This window comes from Elaeis guineensis, chromosome 2 (genome assembly GCF_000442705.2).
Source record: "Elaeis guineensis isolate ETL-2024a chromosome 2, EG11, whole genome shotgun sequence".
NCBI classification, from domain to species: domain Eukaryota; kingdom Viridiplantae; phylum Streptophyta; class Magnoliopsida; order Arecales; family Arecaceae; genus Elaeis; species Elaeis guineensis.
The window spans coordinates 6,772,864-6,790,356 of NC_025994.2; the positions used below are offsets into that span (position 1 = coordinate 6,772,864).

A 17,493-nucleotide genomic window follows, 5' to 3' on the forward strand; every position below is an offset into this window, starting at 1 on the left:
ACCCTCTTCTCCTCTTCCTTGGTCACCAAAGCTTGGTTTTCGGCAGGCCATTGCTAAAATTTTTGAATGGTAACAAGGACCCTGTTCCAACTTTGATTTCTTTCTCTTTTACCTTTTTCTTTTTTCTGGTGCTATCCATCATTGCTTATCGTTGACAGGGAACACCCAACTATTGCATCGTGGCCTCAGCCATCGCCGACCACAGCAATGTCGACCATGAAGTTCTCTGTTTCAGGAAGAAGGGTGACCAAAGGTCCCCTATTTTGCCAAAGACCAAGGCAAGAAAAAGAAAAAAGAAAAATAGGAAAGAAGAAAAAAAGAAAAAAAATGGAAAGAGAGTTTTTTCTCTCTCCTCTTTCTCTCTTTTTCCTAGATTCTCTCTCTAGTTTCTCTCTTTATAAGTTTTTCTCTTTAACTTCCTCTCTAGAATTGTTTCCTTCTCTCTCTAGAATATTTTTGTCTCTTTACTATTATTTGATCCAGCAATTGCCTTCTTTTAATGGTTTGACCGACTCATGGCCACTAGACAGTGTATCAGCCTCCACCTTAATCATTGCTAAACATTGTTATATTTGATCATCCTAATTTTTTATTGAACCACCTATATTCTAGCCAGACTTTTGATCAGATATAGTTACTTTGTTTGGATTGACTTGTGCTATCAAGCACTACCGTCTAGTCCATGCTGTTCCACTCTCTTAGTTTTTTTCTCTTCTTCTCTATCATTCTCTCTACTTGATCTATGAATCTATTGAAAGGTCCCGAGTCTTGTTGCTTTAAATTTGAGTTGACATTACTAAAAGGACTTTAAACAATCCTGTTAGTCAGATAGCATATCTGCACTATCTAGGTCTTTATCAAATATTATAAGATATAGTCTTTATTGATCTCTGTCGAATAATTATTTTAATTAAATAAAGTTACTTGATTGAACAGACCTCTGATCGTCGGATGGTGTACTAGCCTCCACCTTGGCACTTGTCAGATACTACTAGTTTGATCAACCTCAATCTCTATTGAATTACCTATATCTTAGTCTAATCATGATAAGATAAATCATCTTGATTGGAACAAATGGGATGTCGAGTACTACCATTTTTCAGTCTTGTGAAAATATCAAAACTTAAGACTTTTATTATTAAATATTCATAGTTAAATTTTGATAAAAGACTATATTTTGAATAATAGATTCTGAAGGATTCTTTCAAGATTGATTGAATTTGTCTGTTTATTGTTTCTGCAAAATTAATAATCTTTGAGATCATATTTCATTAAAATAATTTTATTTTGAAAGAAAATAATTCATCTTTGATTTATGTGTGATTTATAAAACTATATTTGGGTAGAGAGTGATTTTCAAATTTGAGATTTTTGGAATATTATAGTTTATTGATTTATTATGAAATATGTATATATTGATTAGAATTATGATATTTATGTTATCTTACAAAAATATTTAGCACATATTGAATTTGAGCTCTTAACATAACTATGTTCTTTAAATCCTGTTAATGAGGGTTATACATTGGTTTTCTAGACCTTACCAACAGAGGTTATGCATTGATCTTTTGGACCCTGCCAATGGAGATTAAATATTAGTTTTCTTAACCCTATCAATTGGAGTTATGTATTGGTACTCTGATTATTATTGAGGTCATTGCTTCTGCTCTGGCCACGACGTAAAGTACAAGTATGGTCATAGCTAAAGGGTATATGAGTTAAATGGATTTGTTTCGAATTGGATCATTGAATATATGTGCAAAATATGTTTAAAAGAATTTGATTGCATGAATTACATTCTTATATTCATTCATAGTATTTTTTTTTGAATATTATATCTTATGATAATATTTAAAATATCTAGTTGGGATATTCATTACTTATTAGGCTATCAAACTCATTACTGCTCCTTTTCTTTCAGATTCATATACTTAATTTTGAGCATGCGTATTATTTGGGAGATTTGATAACATCAAAATGGTTGGATTGAGATCTATTATTATTATTTTTAAATTTTTATTTGAGATTTATTTAATGTAAGACTTTTAAATTTGATTATTAGTTGGATTGGTTAAATGATTAAATTTCAACTTTGAGTTATTTAAATTAATTTAGTTGTGATACATTGATATTGTGTTAGAATACCTTGCGTACTTATGGGGAGAGTTCTTCATGAGTATGCGATAGTTGTCGCAATACTTAGCTTATAATCTTAGTTCGGGGGTATGACAATGTATTTAGGGCCACCTAAATTTATGTTCCTACCCAATGTTAAACTATCCCATTCTCCAACATATGGGCCTGTTTTGCAGCGTCTCCTAGTCACGCATGGGCCATGGGCTTAATCAACTCTAATACCATTTCAAGGATTGAAGATTCATCCAAAAAGGCTAGCTAGAAATTGTCAATTGAGGTCTTTGGCACTATTTAAATGCCCCTACAAATCCTCCCAGTATACAACCAATGTAGGACTATACACTTTATAAACCAGTTTGGGTCCATAAGTACTCCATGTCAATGTATTTGTAATGCATGTCAAATACCATACGTTTGTTTTGCCCAGCAGAAATATGCATAGCGATACAATCATGGCCGACAACTTTTCAAACTCAGAGAGATGATATCTAGTTATCTACAAAATCAACCATCAATGTATCCACAATTTGGAATATGATGATCAAAGATCCATAAACTAGAAATTAGTCCTTGAAAAAGGTCTGGTGTCGAGCGTTGCAATCTCAACCGGTTGGCGTGCCAAATTGCCATAGGAGAGATACCAGATTCAATCGGGGATGATGGCAGATAACCACCGAATTGCTCAATATTTATATACTGAGCCTCACGTAAGTATGCATATAAATGAGCATCAAAACTTTATACGTATACCTTGGTGAGATCCATGTCTCCTGATCAATAGATTATCATGGGAAGCACTTAGCATCAATGAGATTTTTTATTTTAGTCACTTCATATATCCTTCTATATTAAGGTAAATATCATTCCTTATTGGAATGAACTTATTAGGTTTTTTATATCTTTTAGTTTCCAAAAAGCTTCTCGAAATTGTATTGCTGCTCCTTTGCAGGAATACATGGGTATGTTTGAAACCTTTATTTCTAACACAGTGACCTCATTGACCAGTACATTAATACTAAATTGACAGAACATTACCATGACAATTGAGCAGGGATAGGTTCGTTGAAGCACATTATAATTGCAACATTATACCTTATATTTTTTGTCAAAAAATTATCATGGCCTTAAACTGGGCGGTGTGGATGAAAAAGATTCATGTAGCCGACCCCCACTAGTGTGGGGTCAAGCCTTAGTTGAGTTGAGTTGAGTAATTTTTCCACAAAAATTATTTACTATTTTGCAGGGTAAACTTTCTGATGGAAGAACTGTGGCTGTGAAGCAATTATCAGTAGCATCTCGCCAAGGAAAGCTCCAATTCATGACAGAAATTGCAACTGTATCTGCAGTGCAGCACCGAAACCTTGTGAAGTTGTGTGGTTGCTGTATCGAGGGAGGCAACCGGCTCCTGGTCTATGAATACTTAGAAAACAAGAGCCTGGATCAGGCACTCTTTGGTACAATTTAGTAGACACACTCAAAATTAATCATCTATTTTTCTGATATAGAGTTCTTAAACTTCAAGCAATAAGGTGCATAATCCTTATTAACAAGGCTTTTTAGACCCGCTAAGTCATGCATGTGATCATTGTTACATTTCAGGTAAGAGCAACTTGCACCTTGATTGGCCCACTCGCTTTGAAATATGTTTGGGTACAGCAAGAGGTCTAGCATATCTTCATGAGGAGTCAAGAGTGCGAATTGTACATAGAGATATCAAAGCCAGCAATATTCTGCTTGATGCCGATCTCAACCCAAAAATATCAGATTTTGGTCTCGCCAAGCTTTATGATGATAAGAAGACTCATATCACCACGAGAGTTGCTGGTACAATGTAAGGATGCCTATATCATTACTCCTTAAATTGCTGGATATCATCTGCATTCACTTGCTATCTACTGATCGCTACCTACTTAAATTGTGTGCACCGACTGAACATTGTGTTTCTATAGCATTTTTAATATGATGTATTACTAAAGCCACGATTATTACTCTTTTTAAGTGGTTATCTTGCACCGGAGTATGCAATGAGAGGGCATCTCACAGAAAAAGCCGATGTCTTTGGATTTGGAGTCGTAGCTTTGGAGGTCGTGTCTGGAAGGCCGAATTCAGATCGGAGACTTGAAGAAGAGAGAGTTTTTCTCCTCGAATGGGTGGGTTGACGATTTAAAGTTCCTTGCAAATCATATCAAATGGAGTCATTTTAAATTAAATATATCAACTCGAATGGGTAGGTTCTACCCTGCAGTTCCCATAGCACTCCATCAATGATTATATACAGCCAGTTTGCAATCTAAATTAAATATATTTAATTCTCAATTTGCATTAACGAGTATAGCTATGTAAAAGAAAATAGTTCTCAGTTTGGTTATCAGGGATGACTTGGTACTGCTCCATGTAATTCTCAATTTTCACTTGGTATTGTTTAACCCTGATCATAGTTATAAATCATTTTCCCATCTGTACATTTCAAAGATCAAATGACACCAATGCATGAGTCCATATCCTCATATGATTCTTATCAATCTTTTCCATAGGCTTGGAATTTACGGGAGAACGGGCGCGAGCTGGAGATGGTGGACCCAAGTTTGTCATCATTCAACCAAGAAGAAGCCATCCGCATCATCAATGTAGCTTTTCTGTGTACTCAAGCATCGCCGATGCTGCGCCCACCAATGTCAAGGGTGGTGGCCATGCTGGCAGGTGATACTGAGGTGGGTGAAGTCACCACAAAGCCTGGTTATTTGACAGACTGGCGGTTCAACCAAGAACAGCACATGGCTTCATGCTCCGACCCAATGTCGGCTGAGGTCTTAAGTGGAGGAAGGTAGTAGCCGTTGGCCCATTGATCTGGAAGTAAATTCCACTAGGCCACTTTTCATACTGCAGTTATACACTATAATCATATTTGGTAGATATAGAAATCTAAAATACCACTGAAGCCCTGTAGAAGAGGTTTTCTGCTATTTATTCCCTTATTGCTTTCCTTTTTTCTTTTCTTCCTCTTCTTCTTCTTCCTCTTCTTCTTTTTTTGGGTAAGATGTGTATTATGTGAATTATTGTCATCCTGGTATATGGTGATCTTGTTTTGTCGATAGATACATTGGGCTTGTTTTTTGTCTTACGTGGGTGGATCCTGTTTAGTGGATTTCATATGTGAAAGACCTTCAGATGAATTTGTTAACAAAAATTAAGGTGAAATTTTATGCCTCTCAACTGCCTAGCTTGTTCACCAAGTGATGCTACAGGGACAAATGCTCGTAAGAAAACTTTTTGCTGCATTGCGTACGTGGCACGTAGCAAGAGGTGGGAGTAAAGGGGAACCATATGATTCTTTTTTTTTTTTTTTTTTTTTTTTTGAGAAAAGGGATGACTAAGCCCACGCAGATGCTTTCATTTGTTGCATGAAATCTAGAAGAACCTGAGGGAAGAAAAACTAAAGTAAAATAAAATTACTAGAAGGATGCAATATAATTTAGGAGACTCATTGGTGAGGTATCCTTGTGAGAGGAGTCACTTTTTTTTGTTTCGGCTTTTATTTTCATGTGAATAAATTTAGTATTTCCTATTTTTTTCTTCTTCCACTATTATTTTCTTTTTGCTACATATATATATATACATATATACATATATATATATATATACACATATATACATACACATATATATACACACATATATATATATATGTACATATATATATATATACATATATATATATATATATACATATATATATATATATATATATATACATATATATATATATACATATATATATATACATATATATATATATACATATATATATATATATATATACATATATATACATATATATATATATATATATACATATATATACATATATATATATATATATATATACATATATATATATATATATATATATATATATATATATATATATATATATATATATATATATATATATATATATATATACATACATACATATATATATATATACATACATATATATATATATATACATACATATATATATATATATACATACATATATATATATATATACATATACATACATATATATATATATATACATATACATACATATATATATATATATATATATATATATATATATATATATATATATATATATATATATATATACATATATATATATACATATATATATATATATACATATACATATATATATATACATATATATATATATATATACATATATATATATATATATATATTGTATTTGGTGTTTATTCTAAATCTTGGGTCGGCACAATCGATCTCCAGATAACATGCCATTCTATGGATGGTGAATTTCTTTTTCAAACAAAGTCATATGAAGCATATGATTTCTGGTGGCCTATGCATCTTCCAGAGGGATTTAGCAAAAACACATTCAATAACTCTTTTATTGATGAATTTGTAGAGCAAAGCTAAAGTGAAATGGCCCTTGGTATCATTCTTTCAGATGATTTGATCACTTTAAGTGGAGAGAAAATTTGATAAGTCTCTATGGATCTGTCAGTTCATCTTGAGCACTTAGTGAAGCTGAGGGGGGCAAGTACTTCATCTCTTGGTATGAAAGCTGTAGAATTGAATAACTCGTCCTGGTTTCTTATGATTCAAGCTAAATAGAGTGGGGAAGAGTGTCCTAAAGGGTATCTCACAAAGCCAATTTTCCTTCCAACACAATGTTTCATGTCCGTTCCCAATTTCATAATGAACCTGTTCCAAAAGGGTTTGAGGGAATTGATCACAATATCACACCAGTTTTGAACGTCCTCTTAGGCTTCCAGCATGGAGATTGCATGTTTTTCTTGTAATAATGCCAATGTGCTTCTTTTCTCCGTCAACTTTGCTCGTTCTTGAGGTATGTCCATCCCCATTTGGCTAGAAAGGGTTAGTTCATAAGAGATAAATCTTGAGGTATGTCCATTCCCATTTGGCTAGAAAGGGTTAGTCCATCCCCATTTGGCTAGAAAGGGTTAGTTCATAGAAAGGGTTAGTTCTTGAGGTATGTCCATCCCCATTAGGCTTCCAGCATAGAGATAGCATGTTTTTCTTGTAATAATGCCAATGTGCTTCTTTTCTCCATCAACCTTGCTCGTTCTTGAGGTATGTCCATCCCCATTTGGCTAGAAAGGGTTAGTTCATAAGAGATAAATCTTTGACTCCATAACCACTTTCTTCTTTTCAAAGAGAAACAGTCCTCCAATAGCCTTAGAGGGAAAGCAATCTTCAACTGAGGTGGTGAAAAGGTGGGATCTAGCAGTAGTGGTAATTTTGTGGACAATCTACTTGGAGAGAAACAAGATATTGGAAAAACTTGTTCTAGCTATCAGATTATAGCTAATGTAAATTGGAACTTCTTATTGAGTTGTTGGAGCACTAAGGATATAATAGTGTAATGTGGTATTGACTATAGTATTGTAATGTGGACTGACTTCAATCTTTCACTCTAAAAACAAAAAAGTTAATATAAAATATATTATCTTGTAAAAACGTATTCAAATGGATTTTCTACCCCACACTTCCACGTCTCTCTGTGTGTGTTCTCTGTGTGTCTATGCGCGCGCGTAATTACTCAGGCCATTTCTTTGTTGATCGATATTCGAATTCTTATCAGAGGAAAAACAAAAATTTCTTGTAACTACATTATTAGAGTAGTGATTATTTATAATACTGGTAGTAATTAGGAATGCTAACATCCTAACCTATGCACCAAAAAGTCAGTACCTTCAAATTTCCCTCAATAAGAATACCCCATATTGGTAGGTTTGTTCTTGTGCTTTTCATATGTCAAGGTTGATTTGATCAGTCTATTTTTTTGGCATGGAATTTCTCTTCATATTTTAATATTAGACTTTTCTTGTGTTTTTCATATGTCACTGTTGATTCGAACAGTCTCATGCTCATGGAGCTTGACTAATTCAAATTGATATTTACTTCATTAAATTTCTTAAATCATACATTGATATTGAGAGAAATACTCAATAAAATAGCAAAGTTGAAAATAATTTATGAAAGTTTCTTTCTCATGGTGATAAAAAGATTGTCAAGATTAGGCTCGTAAGTCTTTGCCTTCGCGAGCTTTGACTATAGAAGATTGAACATGTAGCAATAAAAAGAAAGGTCTGTCATTTAGTTTAATTGGCTTAGGATAGTATTATTCTTATCCTATTCAATTTCTAAACTAGCTAAGCTTAATGCAATGCAATAATCTGATTAGTAACCCGATAGAACTTGAGTAGACTCCATATAATCTAACCTAGAAATTATTTTCACCAAGTCAAGTTGGATCAAAACATGTCAAGATTAGGAATGGCAATGGTTTAGATATGTGTCAGGTCATCCAATACCCATACCGCCTTATACCCATCTTGGGTCGGGTCAGATGGGTCAGATAAAATAAAGGGTGCAGGTTAGATCGAGTTGGTCAGATATACCCATCTTACCTGGGGTCCAGTTGGGTCAGGTCTCCCACCATGTATTTGGTATTATGTTCATATTATCATGAGAAGAGAACTTCATAAATTGAAAATTTTGTAGCCAAAGAAAATCCTTTCAATCAAAAATCCCCCAAACCCCACAAACTATCTTGCTTCTACCAAGATTAAGCTCTCAAATCCGCAAGGGACCAACTCACACTGCCACAACTCACACAAAATCCCATATGCTTGAGAAAAACCCCCAACCAGAACCTAAGAAAACCCTCCAATCTCCCTCAGGTGCTCTCCTTCCCTACAAAATCGTAGATCTCCAAAAAACGGAATGAAATGAATAGAAAAAGAAGTGAAAAGAAAAAATAATCAAGCTATGTGGGAAAAGGCTTTACCTTCTAAGTTTTTTCTATCTTCCTTTGTTTTTGTTGATTTTTTTCCTATATTTTCCCACAATTTTTCCTCCATTGTTTTCATCCTCGAGAGTCTTAATCGGGTCGGAGGCTTGGAGCAGTAGAATAGGAAAGTTTAGATGACAGCTAGGGTTTTGTATTTGAAAGGATGGTGAATATGGCATCGGATGGAAGGACAGCGAGGGATGGAAGGACAGAAAAGAATTGAAGAGATAATTCTTAATTCTGATGGAACTGCATCAAACAGATGGGCAAAGAGAGGAGAAGAGGATTCGGGGTGGGTTGGGAAGAACAAATGAGATTGGAGGATTGAGGGCTATATATATATATATATATATATATATATATATATATATATATATATATATATATATTGGGTTGGACATACTATTACCTACATCTGATCTAAATCTACTTCAAATTTTTTAATCTAAAATCCATATCCGTCTCTAAATTTAAATGGGTTGGATAGAACCAATCCTATTCAGATCGAATATCCAACAGGTTAGCTAAATTGCCACCCTTAGCTTGCTTCAGGTGTGGTGACGTTAAGTTAAGAAAAGTATCGGCCAAATATCAATCATATGATGTCGAGAGAAAAACAAGTACTCAAAATTGAATAGGTAGATTGATCTTTAAAACTAAATCCAACTAGACTCATGCTACAAAAATTAAGGGTTCGGTCGCATTGGATTTTAGTTTTACTTGGTCAAAGTTTCATTAGTCTAGTCCATGTTAGGAATAGTTCCAGAAGGTAGACTAATCGAGAGAGCATACAGGGTAGAGTTTTAATAACAACCACTATGATGAAGGAAGCAGAAACCCACTCATCTCTCCCCAAACCCACTCTTTCTCTCTCTCTCTCTCTCTCTCTCTCTCTCAAGCTCTACAATTTGAAGAGAATGCTACCAAGACAAATTAAGGAGCCAAGGATCCTCCAAGCATTTTAACTTGGTAACTCCTCTAAGAGACCAAGAGAGAGATGGTGATTAGGGGTGCAAAAGAGCTAAGTTGAGTCAAGTATCAAGAAGCTCAAGCTTGACTCAGCTCAAAATACTCGGACACGAAACTCGACTCGAGATCGATCGAGCCCTAATATTTCAGGCTCAAACTCAACTCGACAAGAAAAAGGTAATACTCGAGCTCAACTCGGCTCGGCTCAATTGTCAATCGAGCCATACTTGAGCTCGAATTCGAGCTTTGGCTTATTCAAAATTACTTAAAAATATGGTAAAATAAGACAATAAGTATAGTATTCTAACTTCTAAGGAAAAATAATTTAACTTTCATATAAAATGAAAAATAACTTGACTATCATTCATGACATGTAAATGATTTAAATAATAAAAAGGTTTCTACATTCATAAAACCATGAAACATGATATCGGATTCAAAATTTATTTTCTATCCATATTTTTAGAATTTTAATATTGAAGAAAATAATATGTGCCAAACACCTATATCAATGGATCCAATATTCCAATTCCAAACCCACCTACATCTAAAGCAAACGTTATCACATTGCAATCTTATCACATTATCACATTGCCAGATAGGAAATGGGTTGTGGATATGCAATCTTAACACATTGCCTTAGGCCAACCTTCTAGCTTTCAAAAGTTCTACCTTCTAGTTTTGATTGATATGCAGCATATCAATCAAAACTATAATGCAAGCTTGTTTATCTGAACTAATTGTAGATCATGCTACTCGATCTATCGAGTGAGTGGAGGAGCAAGGCCTCTCAATACCGCACGCTAGTAAGCAGTGGCTTCAAAGTCCAAACAGAAGGGAGGTGCTGTGAATGGAAAGCTCAGAAGGGATCTTGACTCTCTAGATTTCTTAACGACGATGAAGAGGAAAGGGGAAGGGTTAGTCACACCCATGAGAAGCAGGCTGATAACCTTAAGGAGGGGACTATCCGATGAATCGACTCTTGGTGGTATTGTGGTAGCTGGCAATGACCTTAAAAATGCCAATGGTGGCTAATGGCGATGAGTAATAGTGGCTGTCCGAGGAAAAGGGAGAGGCAGTGAGGCGACCGATAGTGGTTGATCGATGATGAGATAATCGAGGTGGAAAGGAGGGGATATCGACAGCACTGGGTGGTAGAATGGTAATGATTCATCTTAGACAGTCGGTAGATGAGCATGATAAAGCAACGAGGTTGCTGGACACACGGTAAGGCAGCGACTGACGAGCTTGATGGGTATGGTGAGGTGGCGACTGGCAAGGTTGATGGGCATAATAAGGCGATGACTGATGAGATTGATGGGCATGGTGAGGCAGCAAGGTGGTGAGGTTGCTAGCTAGCCGTAGCAAGGTTGTGGGCTGGCACTGGCGAGAAGAAACCCTAGATCTTGTGGAGGAAAAGATGGGAGTAGGGAAATTGGTGTTGGATTTTTGTGTAGAGTGCATGCATATGTGTTTCAAGATTTTTTTCTAAACAACATAGAGATTAAAATATCTTTTAATTTAGTTCATGCATGCATAAAATATAGAATACATGGATCTACTTCATATACTGAAATTGAATATATACTGAATTTTATATTGAAATTAAATATATGATCGAATCACATATCTTTTTCACTTTTTCTTTCTTCAAATTTAGATCTGAAAGAAGATAGGTTCTTCCTTAGTCATGCAAATATTCAGCCTCTATGGGTATCTACTTAGGATCAGTCTAGAACAGTCTTCTTTGATGTAGATCTTTCTTCTCCAAGAATGATCATCCTGCGAATCTGAATGAAGCTTGGATCGTGATCAACTTTTTGATCCTTTTCTTGATCTATTTCTTCTCTTCTTTTCTTGATCTCCTTTCATTGATTTTGCAGCAACCAAAGACTTGAGAATCAGCATGAAAGATGGCTGCCCAAATAGCCTTTAGGCATGGAGATGGTGGATGCCCAACAATGCTTGGGCATTGGAACTAAGAGGGAGAAGAGAGGGAGGCTTTTGGAGGCTTGAAGCTTGCTAGAATTCTGATGCTAAGACCCTTAAAGAAGGACCTAAATAAAGAAAAGGTATAAATCCTATTCAAAACCAAACAATCCCTTAATATTAGTCCAACTCGCATTAGGAATCCTCGTTGCTCCCTATCTTTGACCATGCATAGGAGAACCATGGCGCACCAACACTTGGACCCTCTAGCCCTCTCTCTCACATGCCAACTAGGGCTTAAGGTATAGCGTATGGAAAGGGCTTTGCTCCATTGGTATAGTAGGTAGAGCCATTTCTTGCCCTAGTTTGGTCCACCACGCCATCAACCTAATGGGCATGCCCAACTTGATCAAATCAAGTGGTGCCCCATGAAATTCAATCAAGAAATTGATTAAAGGTTTGAACCCCTAATGCATATAATCCAAAATCCTGGGTACCCAATAATTGGAGCCTAATGAATCTAATTTATTTAGATCTTTAGTAGGTAATTATCTTGAATTAATTTTATTAAATAAGTAATTCAAGTATAAAAAAAAAATAGGTTCAATCTTGTGCTAGCAAAGTTATCCTGAATCCAATAGGATTTCTATAAACCCAATTGAGACTTGATAAACCCAATTGCTTAATCCAGATCTAATTCCTTTATTATATGATCCCATAGATTTAATTCTGTCTGATAATAAGATATACCATGATCTCTATCACAATATCATTGAAACTCTTTTCAATGGATCGAAATGATTCCACTCTAACTCAATAAGGCTTATCAATTCTGAACAACCTTAGTGAGCTCTCACAATCCATCAGTGACACCTAGCAGTATGTAGTGGCAATCCAGTAGAATCAAAAAAAAATCTTAAGATGTAGTTTTCATGTGATTCAGTCTCTCTATCGTGAGTTCTGATTAGATGGCAGGTTATGGATAAATCGTTAAACCTCACCATTAGTCATGTGATAGATTCATTAGCTCAAGTTTAATTGTGATCCTCATAAAAATTCTTTTCTATCAATCATATTGCTGTGGCTATAGACTCATGGACTTAGCCTCTCAAATTTTATAAAACTACTCCTATCTATCAAGATCGATAGATTCTATCTAGATACACACCCTACTTCTATAATAGATCAACTATCGTCAACATCCATTACAAAGACTCAATGAGGCAATATTTATGTATCAGTCAAACTCTAACAGCCTCATTGTGAGCAACCATGCCATCACAGGTCAAAGAATCATTCACACAACTACAACATCGAGACAATCACTGATAATTGAGTAAAAATCTACGTGATCTCTCGTATGTTCACGTTTAGTACTAGTTGTTCTCTAACAACTATCCGTATTTATCATTCAGTGTCTCTACACTATAGATCAGAGACTCATCTATTCGAAGGAAGTGATCTATGTATCAGTCTATCCGAATCGATCACTATCCTTATGATGATACTATGATCAGGAGTAATTTAAAATTAATTATATATGCCTCTAATTCTTAACATCTTGAGAATATGTATCGTAAGTATTAATTTCATAGACGATTCAAGGACACATCATACTTGAATGAAAATAAAATTTATCTTTTTATTGATCAAATCAATATTTTAAGTATAAAATTATATTCTAGAGTTATTACAATGTGTCAGCTATATTGTCTTCTAGAACATACATCCAACAATCTCCTATTTGACTAAAGCCAATTGGCCACTAATCTAAGTCCATCTTCTCAAGGTAGACTTTCATCTTTGGCTGGCTTAATTGCTTTGTCAATAGGTCTGTCACGTTATTCGTGAAATTTACTCTTCGCATCTTAATATATTTTTTCAAGATAGTCGCATATGATATGGAACTACCAATCGATGTACTTTGATTTCTAATAAGATCTCGACTCTTTGGCAAGTACTATGGCTCCATTATGATCGCAAAACAGTGGTATGGCATTTGATGTCATTACCTCAAGCTCTGCGACAAACTTCTTAAACTAGAAACCTTCCTTTGCAGCATCCAAAGTAGCGATGTACTCAGCTTCTGTAGTCGAATCACTGTGATGGGTTGCTTGAAACTCTTCCAGCTGACTGCGCCACTATTGCATACGAGCACATATCCTGATGTAGACTTTCTATTATCAGGATTAGACATAAAGTCTGAATCATTGTAACTCTCAACTTGTAACTTAGACCCTCCTCCAAAGATTAAGAATAAATTCTTAGTTTTTTTCAAGTACTTAATGATGTTCTTCACAGCTATCCAATGCTCTTCGTCTGGATTCGACTGATATCTGCTTGTAACATTCACGTAAGGATAATATCAGGTCGAGTACATAACATGACATACATTAGGCTCCATATGGCCAAGACATAAGAAATCCTACTCATGCGCTGAACTTCCTCAGATGTGGTCGGACACATCAACTTGGAAAGATGAATACCATGCCTAAAAGGTAAAAGTCCTCTTTTAGAATTTTTCATGCTAAACCTCTTCAGTACTTTCTCTATATACAGCTTTTGTAACAAACTTAGCATCCTTTTAGATCTATCCCTATAGATCTTTATTCCTAAAATATAGGATGCTTCTCCTAGATCTTTCATGGAGAATTCTTTGGACAACCATCTTTTGATCGAGGTCAATATGGGAATATCATTTTCAATGAGGAGAATATCATCTACGTATAATATGAGGAATGTTATTACGCTCCTACTGATCTTTTTATATACACAGGATTTCTCCTCACTTTTGATGAAACCAGACGATTTGATTGCATCATCAAAATGAATATTTCAACTCCGAGAAGCTTACTTTAATCCGTATATAGATCTTTGCAGCTTACAGACTCGATGATCACCATCACTAGATGTAAAATTCAAAGGCTACTCTATATAGATATCTTTCTCAAGATATTTATTTAGGAAGACAGTTTTCACATCCATCTATCAGATTTTATAATCATAACAAGCTGCAATAGCAAGCAGAGTGTGAATGGATTTTAGTATGACTACGAGCGAGAAAATTTTCTGATAGTCAATGTCTTCACGCTGACTATAACCTTTTACTATGAGCCTAGCTTTATAGGTCTCTACCTTATCATTAGCACCTATTTTTTTTTATAAATTTATTTACACCCAATGGGTATGATATCCTGAGATAGATCCATCAAGGTTCATACTTGATTTGAGTGCATTGTGTCAATTTCTAACTTCATTGCATTTAACTATTTTTTGAAATCGATGTCAGACATCGTCTCATCAAAGGTATAGGATTATCTTCATGATTCTTATCTTCCATAAGAAATATTTTTTTTACTTTCTCCATAAGCATATCCATGTACCTTTTAAGAGGATGGGAGACTCTACTAGATCTATGAGGTGGTGGTGGAACATCAACTACTGACTCATTAATAATAAATTTCTTAAGATTTATAACTCGTTACTCTTCAGAGATCTTCTCTTCAAGCTCAATTAATCTTCCACTGCCTCCTTCCTTGATAAACTATTTTTCTAAAAATTTGGCATGACGACTCACAATCACATTATGATTTATGAAAGATAAAAGTAGTATCATATGTTTCTTTGGATACCCTATAAAATGAGCTATAATAAATCTATCATCAAATTTGTCAGCCATCTATTTTTTGACATAGGCTAGATATCCCCAAGTCTTCATATCACTTAGACTTGGCTTCTTATCATGTCATATCTCATATAGTGTGGTAGAAACAAATTTTGATAGAATCTTATTCAATAAATATATTGTAATTAATAAGGCATGTCTCCAAAAATATAAAGATAAATCAATGAAGCTCATCATGGATCTGATCATATCTAATATGATCCTATTCCTCCTTTCAGATACCCCATTGAGCTAAGGTGTTTCTGAAGGAGTCCATTAAGAGACTATGTTGTTATCCTTAAGATATTTCAAAAATTTTTGACTAAGATATTCACCTTCTTGATCATATCGAAGAACCTTAATAGATTTATGTATTTATTTTTCTACTTTATTTTTGAATTTTTTGAACTTTTCAAAGACTTTAGATTTGTATCTCATCAAAAATACATAACCGTACCATGATAAATCATCGATAAAGGTGATGAAGTAGCTATAACCACTTCTGACCTGCACATTAAATGACTCATACACATCGATGTGTACCAAGATAAGTAGCTCAGTGGCTCTTTCTCTATGTCCTACAAAAGATAACTTGACCATTTTTCTTCAAAAATAAGATTCACAAGTTAGGTACGACCCAAAATCAAAAGAGTCAAGGATCCCATCTTTTTTTAGTTTGTTTATCCTATCCTCTCTAATATGACCTAGTCTATGATGCCACAAGTACTTCTGATTAATTTCATCTTTGGATCTTTTTTGACCTATGACACTCACTACTTGCTTGTTTATATTCACATTCGCATTAACATGTAAGTGATAAAAACTGTCAATCAAAAGACCATGTGCAACCAACTTATTTCGTAAATAAATAAAATAAATTTTTTTATTAAAATTAAAATCAAAGCCATTCTGTGCTAGTATAGATACAAAAATCAAATTTCAACTAGCTATAGGTACAAAATAATAGTCATTTAAATCTAATCTAAATCCTGATGATAATCGAAGAGGATAAGTACCAACAGCTTCTACAGCAACTTTTGCGCTATTGCCAATCCGAAAGATCATATCATCTTCTCTCAATCTCCTACTTTCTATTAGACCTTGCATTAAAGTACATATATGAGCATTAGAATCAGAGTCCAATATCCAACTAGAAGTAGAAGAAATCATTAGGTTAGATTCAATTACGAGCATATTTGACATACCTTCCGAAGGTGTGTCGTCCTTCTTGCATCTTCAAGCTCTCCAAATAGAGTGGACAGTTCCTTCTCCAATAGCCATCAGCATCGCAGTGAAAATACTTTTTCTTCACTGCAACCTTCTTCGAAACGTCCTTCTTTGGCTTGCTATCCTTCTTCTACTTCTTTGTGGGTTTATTTTTTTTCTTCCAACCAGACTTTCTCTTGGATGAAGAAGATCGCTTCACAGTAAGAATAGTACCTCTTGAATATTTTAAGGTTCCTTCAATAGTGACCAACATATTGATCAGTTCGGATATAGTGCAATCCAGTTTGTTCATATGAAAATTTATAATAAATTGACTATATGAACTTGTAAGAGATTGGAGGATCAAATCCACTTGCAATTTTCTTTGTATATTAAGCCCGAGCTTCTCAAGCTCCTCAAGGTCCTTGATTACTATCATACAGTGCTCATGGACCGACTGTCCTTCGTGCATCTTCATATTGAAGAGTCTCTTAAATACTTTGAAGTGTGCAGTTCGGCTATGCTCACCATATAACTCTTATAGATGAGTGATCATGGCCCTGACAGTGGGCATATGCTCATGTTGACTCTGTAACTCATTTGATATGAAAGTCAGTACATAGCACTTAACCCAACTATTTTCATCCATCCATTTATCAAATGCTATTCTTTGCTCAGCACTAGGATGGTTTGGTAACATTGGAGGATTCTGATCAAATACATGTCCTAACCACTACCG

General features: G+C 34.7%; 1 protein-coding gene across 1 annotated transcript in view; it reads left to right on the top strand.

Moving 5' to 3' along the window:
* LOC114913798 (probable LRR receptor-like serine/threonine-protein kinase At1g56140) overlaps nucleotides 1-5,349 on the top strand; it is a 50,731-nt gene extending 45,382 nt beyond the window's left edge. Inside the window, exons 21-24 of the mRNA XM_073251519.1 lie at nucleotides 3,380-3,590; nucleotides 3,736-3,967; nucleotides 4,136-4,286; nucleotides 4,671-5,349. Coding sequence (XP_073107620.1) covers nucleotides 3,380-3,590; nucleotides 3,736-3,967; nucleotides 4,136-4,286; nucleotides 4,671-4,964 — 888 coding nt within the window. The 3' untranslated portion in view covers nucleotides 4,965-5,349. The remainder of the gene's footprint in view (nucleotides 1-3,379; nucleotides 3,591-3,735; nucleotides 3,968-4,135; nucleotides 4,287-4,670) is intronic.
* Nucleotides 5,350-17,493: the final 12,144 nt, after the last annotated feature.